The sequence below is a fragment of the Mustela putorius genome, unplaced genomic scaffold (assembly GCF_011764305.1).
Source record: "Mustela putorius furo isolate JIRA1106 unplaced genomic scaffold, ASM1176430v1.1 tig00000835_pilon_pilon_pilon, whole genome shotgun sequence".
Taxonomy (NCBI): domain Eukaryota; kingdom Metazoa; phylum Chordata; class Mammalia; order Carnivora; family Mustelidae; genus Mustela; species Mustela putorius.
Window position 1 is genome coordinate 1,701,963 of NW_025421492.1, and position 23,912 is coordinate 1,725,874.

Below are 23,912 nucleotides of genomic sequence, written 5' to 3' on the forward strand. Positions count from 1 at the left end.
CTTTTTAAACACAGATATATTCACTTTATAAAAATGTATGAAACTGTATACTTTTCTAAACATGTTATACTATAATTTTAAGTTACCTAAAGAAAAAATTTTTTAGAACTAATGTTTTCCTATCAAATGATTTGCCAAAACTATTCAGAAATGTTAGTCTTTCTCAATGTAACCTTTGTACACCATGACATGATCAGAAGAAATACATGACACAGCACTTACCTGTAATACTCCAAACACTAAACAACATTAAGCAACTGAACACACAGTTCAGTTCAAAAAAACACAAAGAAACGTCACCTGCCTTACCTTTTCAACAGGGAGAAGCATCTGCAGCACCCGGACTGCAAACAGTGAAACGCTGACAAAGGCCATTCGGTGGTGCACCAGCACGACCTCTGGTTGGTCCGAGCTCACTCCGCTTTTGTGGTAGCACACGGTATCTCCCAGGGACCCCAACACCACGAGCAGTTTTTCTTTCTGCAGACATTTAAACACGAAACAGGAAAAAAAAATTTCAGGGATCCAGTATGGAAAATTTCACAGAGAATAATTTAAAATATTATGACTAAAGAACAAAAACCAAAAAAAGTTATTCCTCCCTATAAGAATAACCTATACCAGGACGCCAGGGTGGCTCAGTCAGTTAAGCATCTGCCTTCAGCTCAGGTCATGATCTCAGGGTCCTGGGATCGAGTCCCACATAGGGCTCCTTGCTCAGTGGGGAGTCTGCTTCTCCCTCTGCCTGCCATTCCCCCTACTTTTACTTGTCCTCTCTCTCTGACAAATGAATAAATAAGTAAAATCTTAAAAAATAAAATAAAATAAAATAACCCATACCTGCTGAAGTAATTTAAAGCAGTATAAATGAAAACTAAGCACACCTAAAGTTTTTTCAAACAATATTTCTAACTAATAATGAATAAAAATAAACAAAATACCAAAGCTAAATGAAACATAAACTCCTAGTTTCTACTGCTTAATTATTCTAACTTCAAAAATCGGCATGCAGGGGCGCCTGGGTGGCTCAGTCATTAAGCGTCTGCCTTTGGCTCAGGTCATGATCCCAGGGTCCTGGAATCAAGCCCCATATTGGGCTCTCTGCTAGCAGGAGGCCTGCTTCTCCCCCTTCCACTCTCCCTGCTTGTGTCCTCTCTCACTGTGTCTCTCTCTGTCAAATGAATGAATAAAATCTTTTTGAAAAAATCAGCATGCGGGTGCCTAGGTGGCTCAGTGGGTTAAGCCACTGCCTTCGGCTCAGGTCATGATCTCAGGGTCCTGGGATCGAGTCCCGCATCGGGCTCTCTGCTCAGCAGGGAGCCTGCTTCCCTCGCTCTCTCTCTTTCTCTGCCTGCCTCTCTACTTGTGATCTCTCTCTGTCAAATAAATAAATAAAATATTAAAAAAATATCGGCATGCGAAACTCTCATAAAGTACTTATTAGGCTTACTATATGGTTAACATAACGGCAAGTATAATGGGGGAAAATGCATTAGAACAAGAGACATCCCTAAACTCAAACTGATCCTAAAAAAAGAAATGAAACAGGGAAAGTCAGATCACTATAAAACAATTACATATAAAATTACATGAACTCTCCATGTAAAAAGATTGTTTTAAGGCAAATGTTCTGCCATCATATATTTACAGGTAACTTAGTATTTAACTAGAAGTTATATCCTTTAAATTTAAAGGCATACATAAAATACCAAGAGAAAACTACAACATAGTTAACTTGCAACTCATAACAATACAGATCAAAATACATCTTACACATGCCGACATGCCCTCATAAACCAGCTGGTAAAAGGCCAGCATCTGTAAGATAGTAGAACAAACGAGCACTGGAGATCTCACACTCACCTTTCCACTGAGAATATAGGCAAATAGAAATAGGAAATAACCTGTAAACTAAGGATAAAAATGTATGCCCGAATTTTTTTTATTCAAGGATAAATATATTAGAAGCAAATCTAAAGGTATAAGGCCTAAAAAAAAATTATATAAAGGATCAAAGCCACAATAATGGCTATTATCAAAAATAATGGAAAACTGCAAGTGTTGGCAAAAATGCAGGGAAACTGGAATCTCTGTGCATTGCTGGTAAATATGTAAAATGGACAGGTCACTATGGAAACAGTGTGGCAGCTCCTCAAAAAATTAAATGTAAAAATACTACATAATCCAGCAAATTCACTTTTGCATAATATATCTATGAGAATTGAAAGCAGGGATTCGAATGCACACATGTACACCACTGTTCATAGGAACAGTATCCGCAATGGCCAAAAGGTGGAAATGTATCTATCAACAGATGAACAGATAAACGAAATGTGGTATGCCCCATATATGTACAGTGAAATATTATTCAGCCTTAAAAAGGAATGAAATTCTTAAAAAAAAAAAGTACTGAAATTCTGACACATGACATAACATGGATGAACTGTGAAAATATTATGCCAAGTAAAATACGCCAGATACAGAAAGAATGATATTTTGTGATTCACTATACTTACATGAGGTACCTACAACAGTCAGACTCATAAAGAAAAACACACTGCCGTAGCTGCCAGGGGCTGGGGAAAAGAGTTACCGTGTAGGGTACAGAGTTTCAGTTTGAGATATTGGACAAGTTTTGAAGATAAACAGTGTGATTGTACAACAATGTGAATGTGAATGTACTTACTGACACTGAATTATATACTCAAAAAGGGTTAAAATGGTAAATTTTATGTTATATATTTTCTAACACATACACAAAACACAAATTACATAGATGAGAAAACATTATTTACATGGATCATTTGATAGTGTTGATTTTTAAAATAAACAAAATTAAAATTATGATACTTTTCAAATCATTGCAGAAGTAAAAAAGAAGAAAAAATATTCTATACAGTAAAAAAAATTTTAAATGGAAACAAAAGAAACAGCAAAAATTTTTGAGAAGACCATGCATTAACTGTGCTATAAAAAGTATAAATTTTCCTCTAAGTCAAATATGATTTCATGTTAAAGTAAAAACCAAAATAACTGATACATAAAAAGATACCTTCATTTTTGTGCATAAAAGGCTAAAAATTAAATATGTAGTGAAATACGAATAAAAAAATCTATAAAATAAGAATAACAAATAATTCAGGGGAAAAAATTAGATAAAAGGGGTCATATTTTCTGATGAAATGCATAATTAAGAGTAAAGACCCAATATGAGTTGTCTGTGGGATCTGAATAATATATAATATCAAGCAAAACCTGTCACTGAAAGAAAAATAGTCTTACAGGATTTAATCCAGTCATTTTTAACTTAATTCATAAATAAGAAGATATAAGCTTTGACCATTTCAAAGAATACAACTCCTCATGTGTCCAAGAAACAGTGACAAAAACCATTTACTTAACCGAAAAGAAAACTTCAAAATATATTTAAAGGTATCTTCTCTAATCCAAAGAAAATAAAACTAAAAATTAAGAAAATTTAAACCAGAAGCCATTATATTAATAACTACCAGTCTGACAAAAACTAAAAACACAGAAACCATCTTACAATTCTGACATGCAATACTTCCACACAGCACCTCTCCATTAAATTAATACTTTTATACACCTACAAGCAACATATCTGCTATTCAACATTAACTTAATTTAAAATCTCAGTATTGTAGAGCTTTTTCTAAAAATCTATTTATTTGTGAAACGATTTCAAGTAACCTTAATAATTCCAATGACACGTTGAATGCTTCTCAGGATAGTATAAAAAGAAAGTACTATGAAGAATCAGGCTTGCAATTTTCACCATTTCCAACATTTCTTCTAAGCAAGAAAAAAAAGTTTGTTTTAATGTTTTAAAAAAAGAAAGGACTGAAAACAACAGAAACTGGTCCACAGTCTTAATTCGTTGGGCTAGAAATGTTCAAAATGCTGTGAAGTAGTTGATGGAGAGGGTGTGGGAGGCCAGTTTTCAGAGGATATTTATGGCTTTTACAAAAGAAAGTACAGAATTAAACTGAGTAGCAAAATATCCCAAATGTTCTCAATAAAACAGAATTTACAGTGCAAACACAATTTCTCCACTATCTGCACATTACAAAATAGGTGGTAGATCCTGTGAAGGCTCTGAAATAGGTAACTGGATCGGGCTCTGCCCAGCCCCCCGAGCCCCCACCCCGCCCATGCTTCCAGCCCCACACTCCGTACTTCCTTCCCTCCTTCCTTTCCTGTGCGAACCTCCCCAGGCATTCTCCTGGGGAAGAGCAAGCCCGTCCTGCCTTCAGAACAGAGGCCGAACGACTCAGCACCAGGCAGCACACCCCCCAGCCCCCCCCCCACCTTGAGTTCTATGCCTTATGGCTTGCATGGCCCCACCACACCTCCCTGTCGCCACCGCTATCCTGTCATTCCCTTCCCTTCTGCCTGATAAAACCCTACCTTCACTGCTTAGCCAAATCATACTTCTAATTTAAGACTCAGCTCAGTAATGATTTACAAGAAGTGGCCCCCGCCCCGAGATTCTAAGATGGGAGTGTTGTCAAGGCATCCCTGGCAATAAAACATGATTGAAAACCTAGACTCTAAAATGACCCTAAAAAAGAAAACTGAGCCTCCATTTCTTCATCTGTAACATGTGTTATCTGCCTTAGAGGGCCGTGATGATTCAGTGACTTCATAAACACAGAGTGCTTAGACGGGGTCTACAACAGAGTAACTGCTATCCTTCAACGACCCCTTGAAGTGTTATTCCTGTATGCTTACCTTGGTTTTACTGGTGTCAGAGCAGAAGTGTCTATCTTCCACAAAAGTGAAAAGGGCTGCCTCTTATTCATCCTGCACCCCCAGTGCCTAGCGTATAATGGGCAATCCAGAAATGTTTGGTGAACTAAAATAACTGTCTCTGAACTGATGGCAGCAGCAGGGGAGGCCTATGCTAATTAGAGATTCCACTCACCCAATTATAAATTCACAGTCGGCTTCACTTACCCTTACTGAGCCCTCACTGGGTACAAAGCCCTTCTCTCTAGATGCGTTCGCAATGCTCTCAGCCCCACTTGAACTCCAACCAGCAATTCTCCAACATGCCTGAATAGCTAAGTCACCCACTCACAGCAGGTCAGATGGGAATGGGGAAGCACCGAGTCATGAAGGAGGAGAAAAAGCGGTCTTTCATGACACCGCAATGACAGGAGCAAGAGAAGAGAAGGGCACAGCGTGAACGAATGGCAGACAGCCCCCAGGGGTCTGGGGTTATCTGGCATGAGGTAAAGATCCTCACTTCTTGAACCTAACTTACCATGTGAATGAAGTTCAAGCAGACTTGATTTCAATGGGAAAGCAAAGAAGGGATGTCATACTCTAGGTCAACCTAACTTTTATAAGTGCTTAGCAAATTAATCTTAACAAAACAGTTCATTAAAATTTTTTTTCTTTTATTTACTTCACAGGAAATAAAAACATTCAGTGCAGGAGACTGGAGGGGGGGGGTTGCTTTTGACTATGCTTACACAAACTGAGCCATGGAGCTCCAGACATGACTGTTAATAACACCATTGGGAAAAGTCTAGAGATCGGATTACATATCCTCAGGTGTCTACTTTCTGAATTGGTAGTAACACACTATTTTGTTCCTTTAGCGACTCAACAAAAATACTGCTTCCATCTTCCTTTTTAAACTCGATGAAAGTAGGGACATTAAGAATTCTATTGTTTGCTTCTATTAATATATACCCAAAGGCATGAGATTTTTTCCTTAGGAGGCATTCATTCTTTTAAACAAGTAAAAGTAAATCAAACATAATTTTAAGCAGTACTGTTTTATTTAACATTTCTATCATACCAATTGGCACTTCTACAACAGATTTAACCTTTAAAGTAAAAATAATTCATTGAATCATAAAAGATCAGCAGCCAAAAGTTAAAAGTGAATGACTAACTTTTACAGATAAATGTTCTGGCCAAGAAAATTCAAGTTAATTTAAGAAGCAACCGATAAAACATTCTTCACACTTCTAAGAAAAAAATCACTTGTTGAAAAACTTCAATATGTGAAAATCTTCAAAAAGTACTACCAAATAGTATGATAACCTTAAGGACTAAAGAAAAACTAAGATTAAGAACTATTATTCCTATATTATGGGTAAAGAAATTGAAGGACTTGAAACAATGTATTATACCTATTATAATAGGTGTTTCTCTTTTCAAGAGGGGGGTGTGTGTGTGTCTTAAGGTTTTGGTTTTCCACACACAGGTATTGGTATTAAGTAAACATCAGTATTTTCTTTGTTTTTTAGGTTCTAACCTCTATTTACAAGGATCAGACAGTCCTAACACAGTTTAATACAACAAAGACAGACCTAGGTCAAAATAACATAAAGAGAAAAAAACCAGCAACTCAGGGAATTAACATATATTTTTGTAATTAATAAATTTTGCTTCTGCTTCTCTGACAAGGCAAGCATTAAAAAAGAGAGAGAGACATGTTACCAATTTAGATTAATACAAGAGATAGAATATCAGTTCTTCAAAGAAATCACTTGATAATTTTAAGACAGAAGGTGTAAAATGACAAATGATTTATGACATATTGAAATGTAAGAAAGAACATGATTTCCATTTACATAGAGACATACTGTTAGTTTACACATTTAAGAAAATATTAAGAAAATAATAGGTTGTAACCTAACATTCCTGAGTTCCCTATACACATGTTGATCACTCATGTGAAATATTACTTATCAAAACATTTTCAGAAAAATACATAAATAAAAACATATTCTCCAAAACTATCTTCTCTACTGAAATACAAATAGCAAAGAACATGGCATCGAGTAATAAAATGAACTACTGATACACACATCAACATGGCAGCATCTCAGAGTAATCCTACTGAAAGAGAGCAGACAAAAAAGCATATGAATTCTACATAGAAAATGCAAACTAATCTATATCATGTATATCCATACGTCAATGTATCAAGAAACTTTTTAAAACACCTGCAACTTATATTAATGAAGTTGTTAAACACCCACACATATATATATTCACATACATACATATGAATAAACAATAAATAATGTACAAAATCATTATGAGAAAAATATTCTTGAAAGACAAAAAAGTGGACTTCAAGAAATGGAAAGATAGAGCATGTTTTTCCTAAGGTGTGAAGAAAATCTTTCTATGATCCAAAATCTAGAACGGATTAAAAAAAAAAAAAAACCTGACAAAGCCAGCTATATAAAAATTCACATGTGAAGGGGTTCCTGTAACTCAGTCGGTTAGGCGTCCAACTCTAGATTTTGGCTCAGGTCATGCTCTCAAGGCTGTGGGATGGAGCCCTCGCTCAGTGGGGAGTCTGCTGAAGACTCTCTCTCTGCCTCTCCGTCTACCCCTCCCATCTGTGCTCACACTCTCTCTCTCAATCAAAAAATCAAACAAATGAGTAGAAGATGTTGCAGTCACGAAAGCATCAGTAGGAAAGTCAAGAAGGAAGGGAGGCAGGGACGGACGGAGGAGAGGAGGGCGGAGGAGAGGAGAGGAAAGAAGGCAGGCGGACGGGCCGGAGGAAAGAAAAGGGCAGCTTGTCTTGGAAAGTCAAGGCCCCTTTAATATATAAAAAGAACAAAAGACCAATGACCCAAGAGATAAATGGATGAAAAATGGATAAATGCCCGGACTATTTACAGAAAAAGAAAAGAAAATGACCCTTAAAGTTACAAAAAGATGCTCAGCTCTACTCACAGAGAAGAGCAAATTAATACTACACTGACATACCGTATCTCACTTACTAGAATGGCAAAAATCTGAGGTTTGACTATAAACCCTACTGCTGAGTGTGTAGGAGAAAACACCTTCCAATAAACTGCTGGTCAGTGAATGAAATGGTTACACAGGAGAATGCAACAATATCTAAGATTTAAAATACACATAGTTTTTCAATTTAAGTATAGTTGACACACAGTGTTACATTTAGATTCAGGTATACAACACAGTGATTCCACAACTGTATACTCTGTGCTATGCTCACCAGTATAGCAACCTGTCACCATATAATGCTATTAAAGTATCACTGATCATATTCCCTATGGTGTACTGCTGTACCTTTCACCCCCACAAATTAGACATTCCCTAACTAGAAGCCTGTACCTCTCACTCCCCTTCATCCATTTTGCTGGTCCCCACAACCACCCTTCCTCTGACAACTGTTTTGATGTGCAACAATCTTAACTTAAAGAAATCTACCCTAGAGACACACTTGTACATGTATGAAATGACATATGCACGTTATTCACAGCACACAATTTGTATTAGCAATTGTGTCCAACAATAGGAGACTGGCGAATAAACACACACTGAGACACTTGTAGCCTATAAAACAGAATGATGAACACCTCCACATATGGACATGAAATATCTCCATACCTATTATTCCATGCACACGGATATATTTTTAAGGTCTAAGAACAAGGTGGAAAACCACATGTGACATACTACCTCTTATGTAAGGTCTGAGAAGAGCAGTGACAATCTACATGCTTACTTGCTTATATTTGCAAAAATGAAAATAAAAATGGGAAAAATGAACAGAGAACAGGATGACAGGGGAACATCTCTGAATTACATATTTATGAGAAAATAATTCCCAAAAGTAAAAATAAATTAAAACAACTATAACCATATAAGAAATTGTTAACAGAGAAAAGAATTCTTTCATGTGACTTTGATGCACATTTTTTGACTGTATATTCCTTTTTCTTTTAAAGATTTTATTCATTTATTTTAGAGAGGGAGAGAAAGTACATGCAAGAGAGAGCTTGAGTGGGGGGAGAGGCAGAGGGAGAATCTCAAGCAGACTGTACGCTCAGCACAGAGCCCCACACAGGGCTCAACCTCGTGTGACTCTAAGATAACCACCTGAGTTGAATCAAGAGTGTGGTGCTCAACCACCTGAGCCACCCAGGTGCCTCTTGACTGCATATTCTTAGTGAGATTTAGTCTGAGTCAAAAAGAACTGCCAAGAAATCTTGACCATTATCAGTCAGTGACCACAATGATACTAACACTGCTATTCTGAAATTACTTAGTTATGTGCTGAAGGTTAGAGCTAATAACTTTATTGCCAAAAACTAAGACTTTCTATGAGCAACAGTACAAAATATGAGCAAGGAAATATAAGCTTAAAATCAGAAAAATATCAATCTAAGTTCATTTTTTAAAATATATTATTTCCTAGTTCAATTACTAAAAAAAAAAAATTGTGGGGGCGCCTGGGTGGCTCAGTGGGTTAAGTCGCTGCCTTCAGCTCAGGTCATGATCTCAGGGTCCTGGGATCGAGTCCCGCATCGGGCTCTCTGCTCAGCAGGGAGCCTGCTTCTCTCTCTCTCTCTCTCTCTCTCTGCCAGCCTCTCTACCTACCTGTGATCTCTCTCTGTCAAATGAATAAATAAAATCTTTAAAAAAAAAAAAAATTGTAAGACAATAGCTATAAGGACCCCATTGCCCTGTTTTTAGTCTCAGTATATATATCCCCCCACCCATGACAAGTAACCAGAATAATTAGTTAAAGTAACCAGAATTTCTAGTGAAATGGTTTGTTCCAGAATGCACAAAATAAGCCTGGGACACAGTGGTTAGAAAGAAAGCTTTCAAAGACTAATGAGACAATGAAACCAGCTTAAAAGGACCAAAATAAAATAAAAAGGAAATTACTGATCCTCACCATATCTATAGCAAAAAGGCTGTTGTCATCCCAGATGTCTTCTGAAATCGCTTCACCAATAAGTATCAGATCCTCTGCAAGCAATTCCAGAACTCTTATTATCACTTGTCTACTACCTAGATATATAAACAGGAGAGAATTTAAAAAGTTAACTTTCAAATGAACAGCTACATAGCATACTGCTCAATCCTCTAGTCATGCCCCCAAACTCCTATTTCTCTTTTTATTTTTTGATGTCTTTAGAATCACTGAAAGAGATGAATAGGGATGTCACAATCTCTAACAACCATTAACACCTCTGTTGCAATCACAATACTATTTACAACAAATTCAATGTGCTCATAAATGAGAAAGATGTTCAAAAAGAAAGTAGCAAAATCTAACTAAAAATACTGTGAGGTAGATTAAAATTTTGCTAATCCAGAGACTTTCCATGTTACATGTAATATATAACAAAGCACCAGGTTAGGTTTAGAAAATGCATTCTCTGAAACTTAGCGCTAGAAGGCCCTTGTCAGAAGTTGCACTGGACAACTAAAGGAATAAATGTGCATGATGGCATTTCCAGAAGAAATGTCAAGAAAATCCATCTCAAACAGGTATCAAGCCTCTATGGACTTAAAACTCTATAAAAATTCCGAAAGAGGGGCAAGTGGGTGGCTCAGTTAGTTGAGGATCTGACTCTTGATTTCAGCTCAGATCATGACCTCTGGGTCCTGGGATAGAGCCCCAAGTCGGGCTCCCTGCTCAGCATGGACTATACTTAAGGATTCTCTCTGCCCAACCACCCCACCCCACCCCGCCCTGCCCCCTTGCTCATATGCACTCACTCTTTCTCTCTCTCTCTCTCTAAAATAAATAAGTCTTAAAAAAAAAAAAAATTCCAAAGAAACTGTTCTGTCACACCCGCCAAAGCAATCCCTTTTCTCCACAGAGACAGAATAACAAAGGAACTCTACTATCCATAAGGTGAACATTCATTCAAGACTTCCCACACACCAAAGGTCAGTTTCCAATGACTAAAAGTAAAGCAAACTACAAGATCGTAAGGGTCTAGAGTAATTGTCCCATTAGAACAGCTAGAGCAAGTCCTCTTAGAAACCTCTTATGATATTGAACAATTACAAATTATGCAATAATTTACCACAAAAGGGCAAGAGAACATTTAGAAAATTTTATGTACCAAGCTATAGCTTTATAATTATCAATCTGACTTTTTACAGCAAATTAAGAAAAGGTTAAATGAGAAATCATTAAATCTAAAACTGTTCTCAGTACAGCATGCAGACAAACATATATACTTTCTGATACCAAAGTTCAGCCTTTCTTTATTTCACACTACTAGTACATGAATTAATATGTGCTTCTAACTCCTGGAAGCAGAGTTACTCAGTCAGTGCTAAGTTAGGGTTATTTGGGTTTCCTTGGGATAGAAACATTTTTTTTTTTAAAGATTTTATTTATTTATTTGACGGAGAGAAATCACAAGTAGATGGAGAGGCAGGCAGAGAGAGAGAGAGAGGGAAGCAGGCTCCCTGCCGAGCAGAGAGCCTGATGCGGGACTCGATCCCAGGACCCTGAGAACATGACCTGAGCCGAAGGCAGTGGCTTAACCCACTGAGCCATCCAGGCGCCCCGGGATAGAAACATTTTTAATGCTTCCCCAATATAGACCTCTGCCCTGCTTCCCACCCCACTACACCACCAAGCAGGCAAAAATTAGTGCTTGAGAAATCATTGAAATAGAATACATTTTTTTAATTGAGCCTGTACAGATCATAAAATACATATCCTGTTTATCTTGTATTTATATCTTGACAAGTTTATCAACTACTGAAAATGTATAGTTAGAGAACAAAAAAACGTTACTGCTTCCAAACCTTTTTGTACCTCACAAAATGCTAAGTGCTTAGGAGCATTGGACACTGGCTTCAGAAGAACCTTGGTTCAAGGTTTTTAGCTGTTTTAGCTGTTTGACTTTGGATAAGTTTCTAAACCACTCTAAGCCTCCGTTCTCTCATGTGTGAAACGGGGATGAAAGTAGGAACTCCCGCTTCGGGGAAGGTACAGTGGGATGGCGAGAGAAATGCATGAAACCACGCACACAAAGCCGGCGGGAACTGCTGTTCTGGTCCTAAAGTCTCTGGAACACTGGCCGTATTATTACTGTTCCTATCGCACTTCACTAAAATTACAACTATATTACAATGGATACTTAAGTACTTGAGTATATCTTTGCAGATTTACCCAGCACATTTGAGAGAAAGAGCAACCGCAGAATGCTAGATTTCTTGAGTTTGGGGTTTTTTTTTTTCCTTAGAAAAAGAAATAATTGCAAAGGTAAGAATCCAGTTTGGGGGTTGTTTTTCACATTTTCATGGCTTAACTATAAACTGAGTGGGAAAACTGAGCAACTGAGAGCAACTCAACAAGTTTCCAAAGGGCGTAAGCCAAAGAGTTTTTTATCCTGCTCCATTAATGCTGGCCCACCTTCTCTAACTTACTCTGGCTGCACTGTTTGTTCAGTGCTTACGTTTCAAACAGCCATACAGAAATGGAATCCTGTGCAATAAAAGTCATAAATGGAAGGGAATACTCCATCTAAACACTGGTCACGGCATCCACATTTAATAAGACTTTATTAAGTGCTTAAGAATTTGTATCCCAGAGGCGCCTGGGTGGCTCAGTCGGTTAAGCATCTGCCTTTGGCTCAGGTCATGATCCTGGGCTCCTGGGATCCAGTCCGGTGTGCCAGGCTCCCTGCTCGGCAGCGGAGTGTGCTCCAACCTCTGCCCCTCCCTTCCGCTCAGGCTCGCATGTGTGCTCTCTCTCTTTCTCTCAAAAAAATTAATAAAATTTAAAAAAAAAAAAGGAAAAGAAAAAATTGTATCCTAAAACATAAGTAAATACAGATTCTAAATGTCATAACTTAGGTGAAAAGAAAAATCCCTGAAAACAGACAAAACAAAGACAAATTATATAAAAAGAACTGTAACTTCAAAAACTAACCTGTTCTTAAGAGAGGAACTGCTGATTCCAGGATAGAGACACAGAACTGGGGAAGACTGAGCTGCTGGAACTGCAGCTCGAGCGTGTCTTCCGTCTCCAGCTCCGGCAGATCTATGTGTACCACATCCAAAGGCGAATGCACAGATACCCGAGAGTTCACCGGAACACGACCACTACTTCCACTGCAAAATAAACAAAGGATAATCCTCAAATGTGGAGACAGCCCACAAATAGGTTTACTGCCTCTCGGCCGTCTGGCATGTAAGAAGCTTCACATTGGACACAACATGCAACAAGCCTGCTCAGATTTGAGAAACCCTGACAAATTTATAAGATTAAATTCCATAACGAGGAGTTGAAATTGTAAATGAAACCAAAAATGCATCTATATATTGCTTTTCAAAATGATGTTCTTAAAATTCCTGTAAGAGCAATCAACATTAGCACTAATAACCCATTCGTTTCTCAAGATCAAGCCAATTCACAGCAAAGTTCTTCTGTAATCAACTTACAGAGGCAAAACTAAATCATTTACTTTCCTAGATTTTCTGTGATTTTCACCAAATGTTCCAAGTAAGCCAATGTTAGCAACTGAAGAATGCTAAAAAAATGCCAGAAAAACATGAGGAGAAGGGGATTACTTCATTTAGTATATTCAACGTCACATCATGATTTTGAAATTATACCAAAAAGTGGAACCTCCCATCTTTCTTGACCTTCTTCATAAAGAATTCTGACCTTGGGTGTCAAATGATGGGACGGGGATAAAATGCTATAGAAAGGCCTGAACCTCACATTTACAAAAGACCTCAAATTTTTTACTTTTAACGTTATCCATAATTGAAGCTGAATCACAGATACACTAATGCTACTAATCATGTAAAACTTCCAAAATTTAAAACATGTTCTGTCATTTCTTCAATTTCAACAATGCAAAACATGAAAAGGAGGTGGGCTTCCCTCAAACTCTAAAAGGCTCCATGAGGAAGGTATTCAGCAAGGAGTGAAAAGATATAACCATGAAGCACACTAGATACATCTCAGAGAATGAGGTAGAAAGGCTTTATAAGGGTAAAGAGAAAACCATGTCTGACCAACACCCACTCCTACAGAAGGATTAGGCACGGGCTCTCAGATCATACTGTTCAAACCCCTGCCCTCCTCTTCACCAACTGTATAAACTGGGATAAGGCTCATTGCCTTTCCAAACCAGGTTTGTCTGAAATGATGATGAAGATAATACCAATGCCATTACAGGACTGTCAGGAGGACAACTAAAGGAGATAAAGCATGTACAGCACTTGGCGTAACACCAAGCAGAGAGCGTGAATCAGTGTCCGAGTGTAGCAGCAGCAGTGATACGAGTAAATGATCACTCCAACAATGAGTGCTCAGCTCACCGAGCATTTATTAAAACAGCACCAAGGAAGAAACTAGTATGTTTATAAGATGCTTGTAGCCTAAGGATGAGGTAACACACAAATACCACACCAATCCCCTTAAATTGATTATAAAAAATTGATATATAAAAATCTGTATTTATATAAATAAGTAAAATTCCGTAAATTGTGCATTGGAAAGGAATGTTTTATAGTCTCTCTTCATTCCCTTTAATAGTAATACTGATTCATTTAAATTATGATTAAACTTACATATGACGGTTTGAAATACCATCAAAATGTATCTATCATTTAAAGCTATGCTTTTAAACTAGATCACATTTCACCTGTGGCTAATAAAAACAACTTAAAAGGCCAGAATCTTCACTATTTTTTAATAAAATAAAAAAGAACAGAAAATATCATTGACTACGTACCATATGGAATCAAAGTACTACTTTGTGAACACCTTTCTTTGAAAGGGACACACACACAGGTGTACACACATGCAAACATACATACACATATATGTAAAAGCATGTGACTGTGTATGGCATATTGAATTCAATGTAATATGATTTCTTACTGTGGGTTATGGTCAAAAAAGTATGAAAACCACTGATTCAACACAAGGCCAATACTTGTGGTAGTGCTCCAAAAGACAAGACAGAGAAAAATTATTAATCTCCCTCTGAGATTAAAACATACACACGCATTAACTGGGCTTTTCAGGGTTCACCTGGAAGACACGGCATCCCAATCTTGGCCATCTCCTCTGGGTCGCTGGCCTGTGCGTCCGACCACAGAAGGCCGGGGACTACTGCTTCCTGGAGAAGGATTCTGAGAATGATGAGCAACTCTAACTTCATGACAGTAAGACAAAGAAGAATTTTGGGAAACGACATCTGAGGGGGAGAAAAGAATGAAATTATCCCTCAATAGCAACAAATGATGATTATACAGCTTTTATATGTCATTCTTCCAAAAAACATTAACAAAGTTAAGATAGTAGAAACACTTCTACTGAGGTGAAAGTAAAGGTCAACCTTTTCTGAAAGTACTCACTTAGCACATTTAGATTTATAACTAACGGACCTGATTACATGTAGCCTTCTAGCCAGCATAATTGACTTATAACATCCAGGACTGCAAAAGCAGAATAAAAGGTCATGCACTCCCCTGCTCGAAATTCTACGAGAAACTCTACCTCAAAGCACATATAAAAATGAAATCAAAGGGGCGCCTGGGTGGTTCAGTGGGTTAAAGCCTCTGCCTTCAGTTCAGGTCGTGGTTCCAGGGTCCTGGGATCAAGCCCCGCACTGGGCTGCTTGGTGGGGAGCCTGCTTCCTCCTCTTTCTCTGCCTGCCTCTCTGCCTACTTGTGATCTCTGTCTGTCAAATAAATAAATAAATCTTTTTTTTATTTTTTTATTTTTTTATTTTAAAGGAAATCAAGGGGCGCCTGATGGCTCAGTAGGTTAAGTCTCTGCCTTCAGCTCAGGTCATGATCCCAGGGTCCTGGAATGGAGCCCCACATCGGGCTCTCTGCTCAGCAGGAAGCCTGCTTCCCCCTGCCCCAGCCTGCCTCTCTGCCCACTTGTGATCTCTGTCTGTTAAATAAATAAATAAAATCTTTAAAAAAAAAAAAAATGAACTCAAAAATGAACTGAAACCAAATGTAAAAAGGAACTCAAAAAATAAGCCTATATATGAGAGTTAAAACCATAAAGCTCTTAGCAGAAAATATAGAAGTAAACCTTCATGATCTTGGATTGGCAATACATGAAACCAAAAGCAGGACCAAAGAAAACAAAGATAAACTGGACTTCATCAAAATCAAAAACTTTTGTGCATCAAAGGACATTATCAAGAAACTGAAAACCTACAGACTGAAAAAAAAATATTTGCAGATCATGTATCTAAAATAGACTTAAAATCAGGGTATATAAAGAACTCCTAAAACTCAACAAGAAAACAAGCAAACAAACAAACAAACAAAAACTCAAAAAACCACAGGCACGTGGGTGTGTCAGTCGGTTGAGCTTCCAGCTCTTGATTTTGGCTCAGGTCAGGATGTCATGGTCATAAGATAAAATCCCACCTCGGGCTCCAAGCTCAGCAAGGAATCTGCTTGAGATTTTCTCTCTCTTTCTGCCCCACTCTCCCCTCAAACCTCCCACAACGCTCTCCCTCTCTCTAAAATAAGTAAATAAGGGGAAGCTCAGTTGGTTAAGCAGCTGTGTACAGTTCGGGTCGTGATCTCGGGGTCCTGGGATTGAGCCCTGCATCAGGGTCCCTGCTTAGCTGGGAGTCTGCTTCTCCCTTTCCCTTCTGCCTACCTGTGCTCTCTCTCTCTCTCAAATAAATAAATCTTTTAAAAAATAATAAAATAAGATAAGTAAATAAAAATCTTAAAAACGAAAAACAAAAAACATCCAATTTAGAAAATGGGCAAAGACTTAAAAAGACAGTTTTCCAAAGAAGACACACCAATGGCTGGTCTGCATGTAAAAAGTCACTAGGAAATCACTAGTCATTAAAGTCATTCAAATCACTAATCATTAAGACTACTGAGTCTTCAGGGAAATAAATCAGAACCACAATGAAATACCTACCACCTCACACCTACTAGGATGACTATGATTTTAAAAAGGGAAAACGGGGTGCCTGGTTGGCTCAGTCAGTTAAGCATCTGTCTTTAGCTCAGAGTACTGAGCTGCCTTTATTTCAGGGTTAGAAACTGGGATAGAGCCTTGAGGCTCCCTGCTCTCTCTACCCCTCCTCCCTGCTTGGGCTCTCTCTTGTGTGATCTCTCTCAAATAAATAAAACCTTTTAAAGACAAATAAATGAAATAAGATAAAATGGAAAAATAACAAGTGTTGACAGCATGTGGAGAAACTGGAAGTCTCACAGGTTGCCAGGGGGGACGTAAAATCAGACAGCCACGGTGGCAAACAGTCTCCTTGTTCCTCAGACAGCTAACTGTAGAATTAACATGACCCCGCCACTCCACTCTTAGGTATATACCCAACAGAACTGAAAACGGGCTCAGATATGCCAATATTTACCAAAACATTATTCACAAGAGCCAAAGGGTAAGAACGACTCAAGTGTCCCTCAACAGATAAATGAATAAGCCAAATGTGGCATAGCCACACAGCAGAACATTATTCATCCATAAAAAGGAATGAAGTTGTGACACAGCTGAAACATGGGACGAACCCTGAGAACGTGACGCTCAGAACATGACGAGCCAGACACAAAAGGACAAACTCTGTATGACTCCGCTTCTATGAGGTACCAAGAACAAATTTAGAGACAGAACATAGCTGAGGTGCTGCCGAGAGAAGGGGACATGAAGAGCAGGGGTACAGTCACAGTTCTTCTATTTAGGGTGATAAACGTTTGAGAACAGATAATGGTGATGGTTGCACAAGAGTGTGAAAGCAATTAATGCCAACAAAATTGCACACTTCTAAATGGTTATGATGGCAGATTTTATGCTATACATATTTTATCATATTTTTTTACGGGATTAAATAAAATAAAGGCATCTGAAGAGGAAAAAAGAAAGCTCCCCAGCTTTCTCACTGCACTGCAAAGAAAATATGAAACGCTTCCCAAGATCTACAAATCCCAAAGCACTTTGGCCCCTGGCTACCCCTCTGATCTCACCCCAGTCCCTCCTTACTCCTCCTGCTTACTGCATCCACTCACACGGCGGCCTGGCTTCCTTTCCTCAGGCAGGTCACCTCATTTCCAAGACCCCCAACCAGCCAGGAACACTGTTCCTGCAGCTCAGGTGGATGGTTCCTTCTCACCCTTCAGATCACCTCCTCTGAGAGGCTCTCCCTGCCAGGCCTATCCAGGTAAGCTGGGGTTCCCTGGTCACCTTCAGTCACATGACCCTTCATATTTCCCTCGAGCACTTCTGACCTGAAACAAACTTGTTTACTCGTTTATTAGCTGTCTCCAACCTTCTCATGGATAAGCTCAGAAGGGTAGGGACCTTATCTGCTTTGTTCAGGGTTATATCCCACAGAGCCTAGAACATCAGCTGGAATATAGTTGGTGATAAATAAACATTCAATACATGAATAAATCTTCAACGATACTATTTTTATCAACATTATAACTTATTCTGATGAAATATGGGGAACCTGCAGATCTGTTATCAGGCATATGCAAAATGCTCAAGCTCAAGAATGTTAATGAGAAACCCTACACCCTGAGATATATAATAAAATTAATATATAGCATAAGCATGCAAGTAGTACAGGGCCAGTGAAGCTCTGAACAGAATAGGGATTAACTGTGAAGCATGATGACAAATCACTGTAATTTAACATTCAACTTTCAAAGCAAGTGCACAGAATTCCTAAGTTATAAATAGTGTTTTGACAGAGCCAGTCTAGTGCTCTATTTGGCCATTAGGTGGTGCCTTCTCCCTTAAAAGTCTGGCACCATTAACACATTAAAACTACTCTCTACATCAAAAGTTGCATAAAAACAGTTTTCATAAAATACAAACTGAGGGCACCTGGCTGGCTCAGTCGGTAGTACATGCAACTCTTGATCCTGGGGTTGTGAGTTCAATACCCACGTTGGGTGCAGAGTTTATTTTAAAATAAATTAATTAAATTAATTAAATAGACCAAATGTTAAACAAATATTTTTTTAAATTTTATTTATTTATTTGACAGAGATCACAAGTAGGCTGAGAGGCAGGCAGAGAGAGAGGAAGGGAAGCAGGATCCCTGCTGAGCAGAGAGGCTGATGCAGGGCTCGATCCCAAGACCCTGGGATCATGACCTAAGCCGAAGGCAGATGCTTAACCCACTGAGCCACCCAGGGGCCCCTAAACAAATATTTATTAAAAAACTACACATTGTTCTTTTTCAAATCAAACAATCTACTAATACAAGTAGCTTTATAAAATGCCCACAGTCCCACATGAATAGCTGAACTCAGAATTCTGGTCCCTAGCTGCCAACAACACTGTACGCATAAGAGAAAAGAAAAACATCTTGCCAATGGCTGTTACCCAAAAACGAGGATGGGAGCAGGAGAGGTTCTATCATACACACAACTGGTTTTCAAAGATGATCATTTAATGACATTTAGGAATGAGGGGTTTATGAAAATTTATACAGTAAGTATAATAGGGAGTACTCAGAAGCATCTGTAAATACCAAAAGTGACTAATGAATAAATAAACAAATACCTTGTTTACTGGAGAAAAAACCTGGATCTCGGTGAAAGTTAAGTCTGTTTCTTAAGTATATGCACAGCTGCTGCAAGCAAGACACTGACTGTAATGCCAGGCGATGTTTTCCATCTCCTCCGAAGGCCAGTTTCAACAGAGATAAAAGGCTCTGAAATAAAGAAGAGCAAGGAAAATGATCAAAGGAAGGTGGGTGTGGAGTTTAAGTAAGATCAAATGAATAACCAAAGGAAATAAAATAACTTGAAAAATATCTATAAACCAAGAAACAATAGGCAAAATTGACTTAGCATAATGCCAGAAGATGGGACAAAACAAAATAAAATTTAAATAGTGTTTATTATATCTAAAATCTGTTGGCTGAGTACCTATTCTGAGAGAACACACGAATTATTCCCCATTCGGAACATTAAGTTATACCATACTTTTTAAAAATCACAGCAAGCCTTCAGCATCTCAAACAGCTAAATCATTTTGCCACCTTTTGGCAACTAACAGCTTTTCCTCTGCTATCTTTCGACAACTACAACAGTATGTATTAATAGTTGCCATTCAGAGGCACACACTCCAGTCCTGGGATTGCGGACTGAGGGTGCTGGGGCATCATCAGCAGCTGTGGCTACGCCATGATCCCAGACCCCATATCCCAAGCTCTACTATTAAACAACAGACTAGACTGTAAAGAATCCACCTGAACTGCTCACTACTCTCTATTTCCACAGGATCTAACACTGTGCCTTATACATCCCAGATACTCAAAAAGCAATGCTATTCTCACTGCTAAGAAGGGTTACTGGTGAGGCGCCTGAGTGCCTCAGTCATTAGACATCTGCCCTCAACTCAGGTCATGAGCCCAGGGTCCTGGGATCGAGCCCTGCATTGGGCTCCCGCTCAGCAGGAAGCCTACTTCTCCCTCTCCCACTCACTCGCCGTGTTCCTTCTCTCGCCATGTCTCTGTCAAATAAATAAATAAAATCTTTATTAAAAAAAGAAGAAGAAGAAGAAGGGTTACTGCTGTCAAATCTCAATTTCCAAAGTCTATTCTCCTCTTTAAGTGACCCATAAAAGGTAAATTCAAGATGGCCAAACTGGACCTGTATGTGTCAAACAAGACTACCTCCTATTCGAAGAACTACCACTATCCAAAGAAGTTGGAGCAGAAGTGATTTCAGGAACCAAATACCTCATTTTTTAAATATAGTATATTCCTTCCCAAGGACTCCTACTTTCCAAAATTTGTTTCACTATAAAAACTTCTCTATTTCGGGATGCTCAGATCAGTCGTTAAACATCTGCCTTCGGCTCAGATCATGATCCTGGGGTCCTGGGTTTGGGCCCCATGCTGCACTCTCTGCGTGGTGGAAAGCCTGCTTCTCCCTCTCCCATTCCCCCTGCTTGTGTCTCTCTCTTGCTGTGTCTCTCTCTGTCAGACAAATAAAATCTCTAAAAAAAAAAAAAAAAAAAAGTTCTCTATTTCAAAATCTAAAACAATTACAGAGGATACATACCTGAACAATTTTTGGCCTTTGAAGGAAAATTTCAGCAGGAAAATCTTGCATGATTACATCCTTCAATAGTTCACAGGTGTTCCAAATTAAAGTGTGGTTACTACTTCTTAAAGAGCTACCCGAAATAAATAAATAAGTAAATAGCATTATTTATTCTTAAAAAGTTTATGTATACCAGACTCTAAGTAACCTAGTGGCATAATGACTCTACCCAGCCTTCCTAGATCTTTTCCCTAATCACGAACTCGGGAGTGGGTCCTTCCTCCTTCCGCCCACATGTGGTACTATGGCAACTGCACACTGACCTTCTATCCCCCACCGACCCTCCTCAAGAGCCAGCACTACACAGTATCCACCACTGTATGCCAAGACCATCACCGTGCTCCAAATGAAATCAATGTCAAAGGGCACAGAATGCAACGAAATCTGCTAAATGACAGAGAATATGAGAGCAAGTATAAAGGTAATTCTAGAAATTAAATTCCTTACTGCTCTTCCTTGGCCTAGTGAATGAAGCTGGGATTCTCTTATCCGAGAGGACACCCCTCACCGTCTCAGACAGTAAGTTCTCCCCAGGGATTTGGCAATTGTTTACCTCCCACCATAAGAATTTATACCCTCCCCTCAGCCCAGCTCCAGTCCACCACCCACCATCCAGAGGTGTGTACCAGAAATCACAGCTCCTCCTTGAGGCCTGCCTCAGAGCTGACATCAAAACCACCCCTGCCGCTTTCCCACATGGACTCTACCTCTTCAATACGTTGTTTCAAGAGAATCTACTGATGCTGTGGAAGTGGCAGCATCAAAAAGAATTTAATAGCATCCAACTGTTTCTCTAGTCCTAACTCTAGCAAGCTGGTCTTTTTACTGTCAACTGAATATATTTTCCACTAAAAAATACTATACTTATGTTTAATCTTTTTCTATTTTTATTAACTAAGGGCCTAAGCAATGGCCAATCGGAGAATCTGATCAATTAGAGATGATTTTTACCACCAAGAAGCATACAAGATCCCAACCACAAAAACAAAACAAAAGCAAAATCTTGATGTGTAGCCAGATAATGGCAAATAGGAAGTTTCTGACTTGCTTTTTGAAACAGTGAAAATCACTCATACATTCCCATTACTACCTTTCACAGCCATTTAGTATGTTTTTTCCTGGTGAAAATATACAATAATGGCAACCAGACTTAATGGCTATAAATGAACCAAAATACATGACACACAGCAGGTACCATACCTTTCATTAGACGAGAGAACATGTCTATCTGTTGTAGTCAGGGGTAGCCAAGGAAACGTAGAAAACTTCAAACACTTCACGGTCTGATTTACTGTTAATGGAACAGCAAAATTTAAGGGATCAAAGGCAATGTGGAGAGACTCACCACGCTAAGAATACAGCTTCACCCTTAAAACAAGTCTTCAAATAAAGTTACATCTTACACTACATCTTACAGTTACATGTTACAGTGACCTAAAATATACCAAACAAGGTCAGCTACAAATCTGTCCCCTAACAAGATAAATAACAGAGCTCTGTTTTCATAATTTACACAGAACCATATATTTTCAGAGTGGCATAAATACAAACCAATATTGAATGACATTTAGAGCTTCAATTACATTTTCTATTTTACCCTGTGGCTAACCAAAACACAGAGCTTAAATTTAACATAAAAGGAACTGGCATTTTGGAGATCTTTAATTTGGAGAAATTAAAAATGATATAAACATAATCAGACATTATATTTAATTAGTCATGTTCAAATATCCTCAATGGTGTTAGATGTTTAAACCTCTTTGAAGATGACTTGAAGACCATAAGGTTGAAGATCAAATAGCACCACTCGAGATGAAAAGAAATCTGAGAAACCAACAGTGTTGAACCACCCGTTCAAATTATTTTTTAACGAATCTCGTGTTGTACAAGTTAAGGTGGCAATGCTGAGAAGCAGTATCTAGTATCTACATAAACCCTTCCAAGTGACAAAAATATTCCCTCTGCCAAATGCTTTGAAAAGAGCATGAAATCACTGAATTTAGATAACAGCATTATTAAATTCCCAGATATAGCACAGTTGTTTCTTTCAAAAGTGCTAAGATCCAAGCAGGATTTATTTTCTAACAGAAAAGTTAAAGGGGGATGGAGTGAAGGACAGACTTATACCGCACACAAAAAGATGTGACCAAAATAAGCCATATCATCAATCCACAAAATGCAACTCACGCAACAAAATATCACCATCTCAACGGTCCCTAACGTTTTCCACAGCTGCACTCAAGTGCGCACCTTCCCAGACCTGGACGTACTCTCTTCTCGCACAGTCACTCAGTGAAGCCTCTTAATCATGAACACAAGAAACTACCATCTCAAAAACTGAGGCTCCCTAACAAGTCTAACAGAACTTTTACAGAAAGAAAAGGTAAAATATTTTAACAACTAAACAAGTCTGCAGGTCTTTCTCATGCTGTTATTCAACCAGAGAGTTTCTATGGAAGCATTTTATTAATGGAGGGCTTCCAAGCGGATAAACTGAATACTTGACATGAGCAGATATACCCTTGGACACAACCTTTTCATTTCAACTGTGCAAATAAGCTGTCAGATACAGCTTACTTAATTATTCCCTAACTACATCACCCAGAACAAAGGTTTTATCCTTTCTAAGCCTCAGGGCCTTCATCAGTAAAATGGAGATAGAACAGTATCAATTTCACTGGGACTCCAGAAAGGATTCATTCATTCATCCAGAGAATACACACTGAGTGCCTAGGAAGTTTTTGGCATCATTCTGCTCACTGGGGATAAAGCAGTGTTCACCACTATCATTAAACTTATAACAAGGAAGACAAAAAGAGGTAATAAATATGTAATTTCAGATTATGATGTATGTTAGGAAGAAAATTAGACATAAAGTGATCACTGGCAGGTGTCCTCAGGAGGGTCTCTCCAAAGAGGTAACATGTGAGCAGAGACATAGCAGGACATGAAAAGACCTGGATGAGACTCCAGGGAGAGAAAGAGGCCCTAAATCAGAACTCTTCCATCAAGTGGATGCTGGGATAAAGACAAATGAC

General features: G+C 38.5%; 1 protein-coding gene across 5 annotated transcripts in view; it reads right to left on the reverse strand.

Annotated features, from left to right (window-relative positions):
• RTTN (rotatin) overlaps nucleotides 1-23,912 on the reverse strand; it is a 154,435-nt gene that overhangs the window by 127,557 nt on the left and 2,966 nt on the right. For 4 of the 5 annotated variants that reach the window (XM_013052790.2, XM_004745627.3, XM_045085211.1 and 1 more), the window contains exons 5-11: nucleotides 22,075-22,165; nucleotides 20,833-20,947; nucleotides 19,325-19,475; nucleotides 14,840-15,005; nucleotides 12,722-12,903; nucleotides 9,713-9,828; nucleotides 310-480 (exon numbers count right to left, since the gene is read on the reverse strand). In XM_013052790.2, coding sequence (XP_012908244.1) covers nucleotides 310-480; nucleotides 9,713-9,828; nucleotides 12,722-12,903; nucleotides 14,840-15,005; nucleotides 19,325-19,475; nucleotides 20,833-20,947; nucleotides 22,075-22,165 — 992 coding nt within the window. Of the gene's footprint in view, nucleotides 1-309; nucleotides 481-4,752; nucleotides 5,407-9,712; nucleotides 9,829-12,721; nucleotides 12,904-14,839; nucleotides 15,006-19,324; nucleotides 19,476-20,832; nucleotides 20,948-22,074; nucleotides 22,166-23,912 lie in introns of those variants that run through there. The other variant, XM_013052791.2, reaches the window with a different exon arrangement.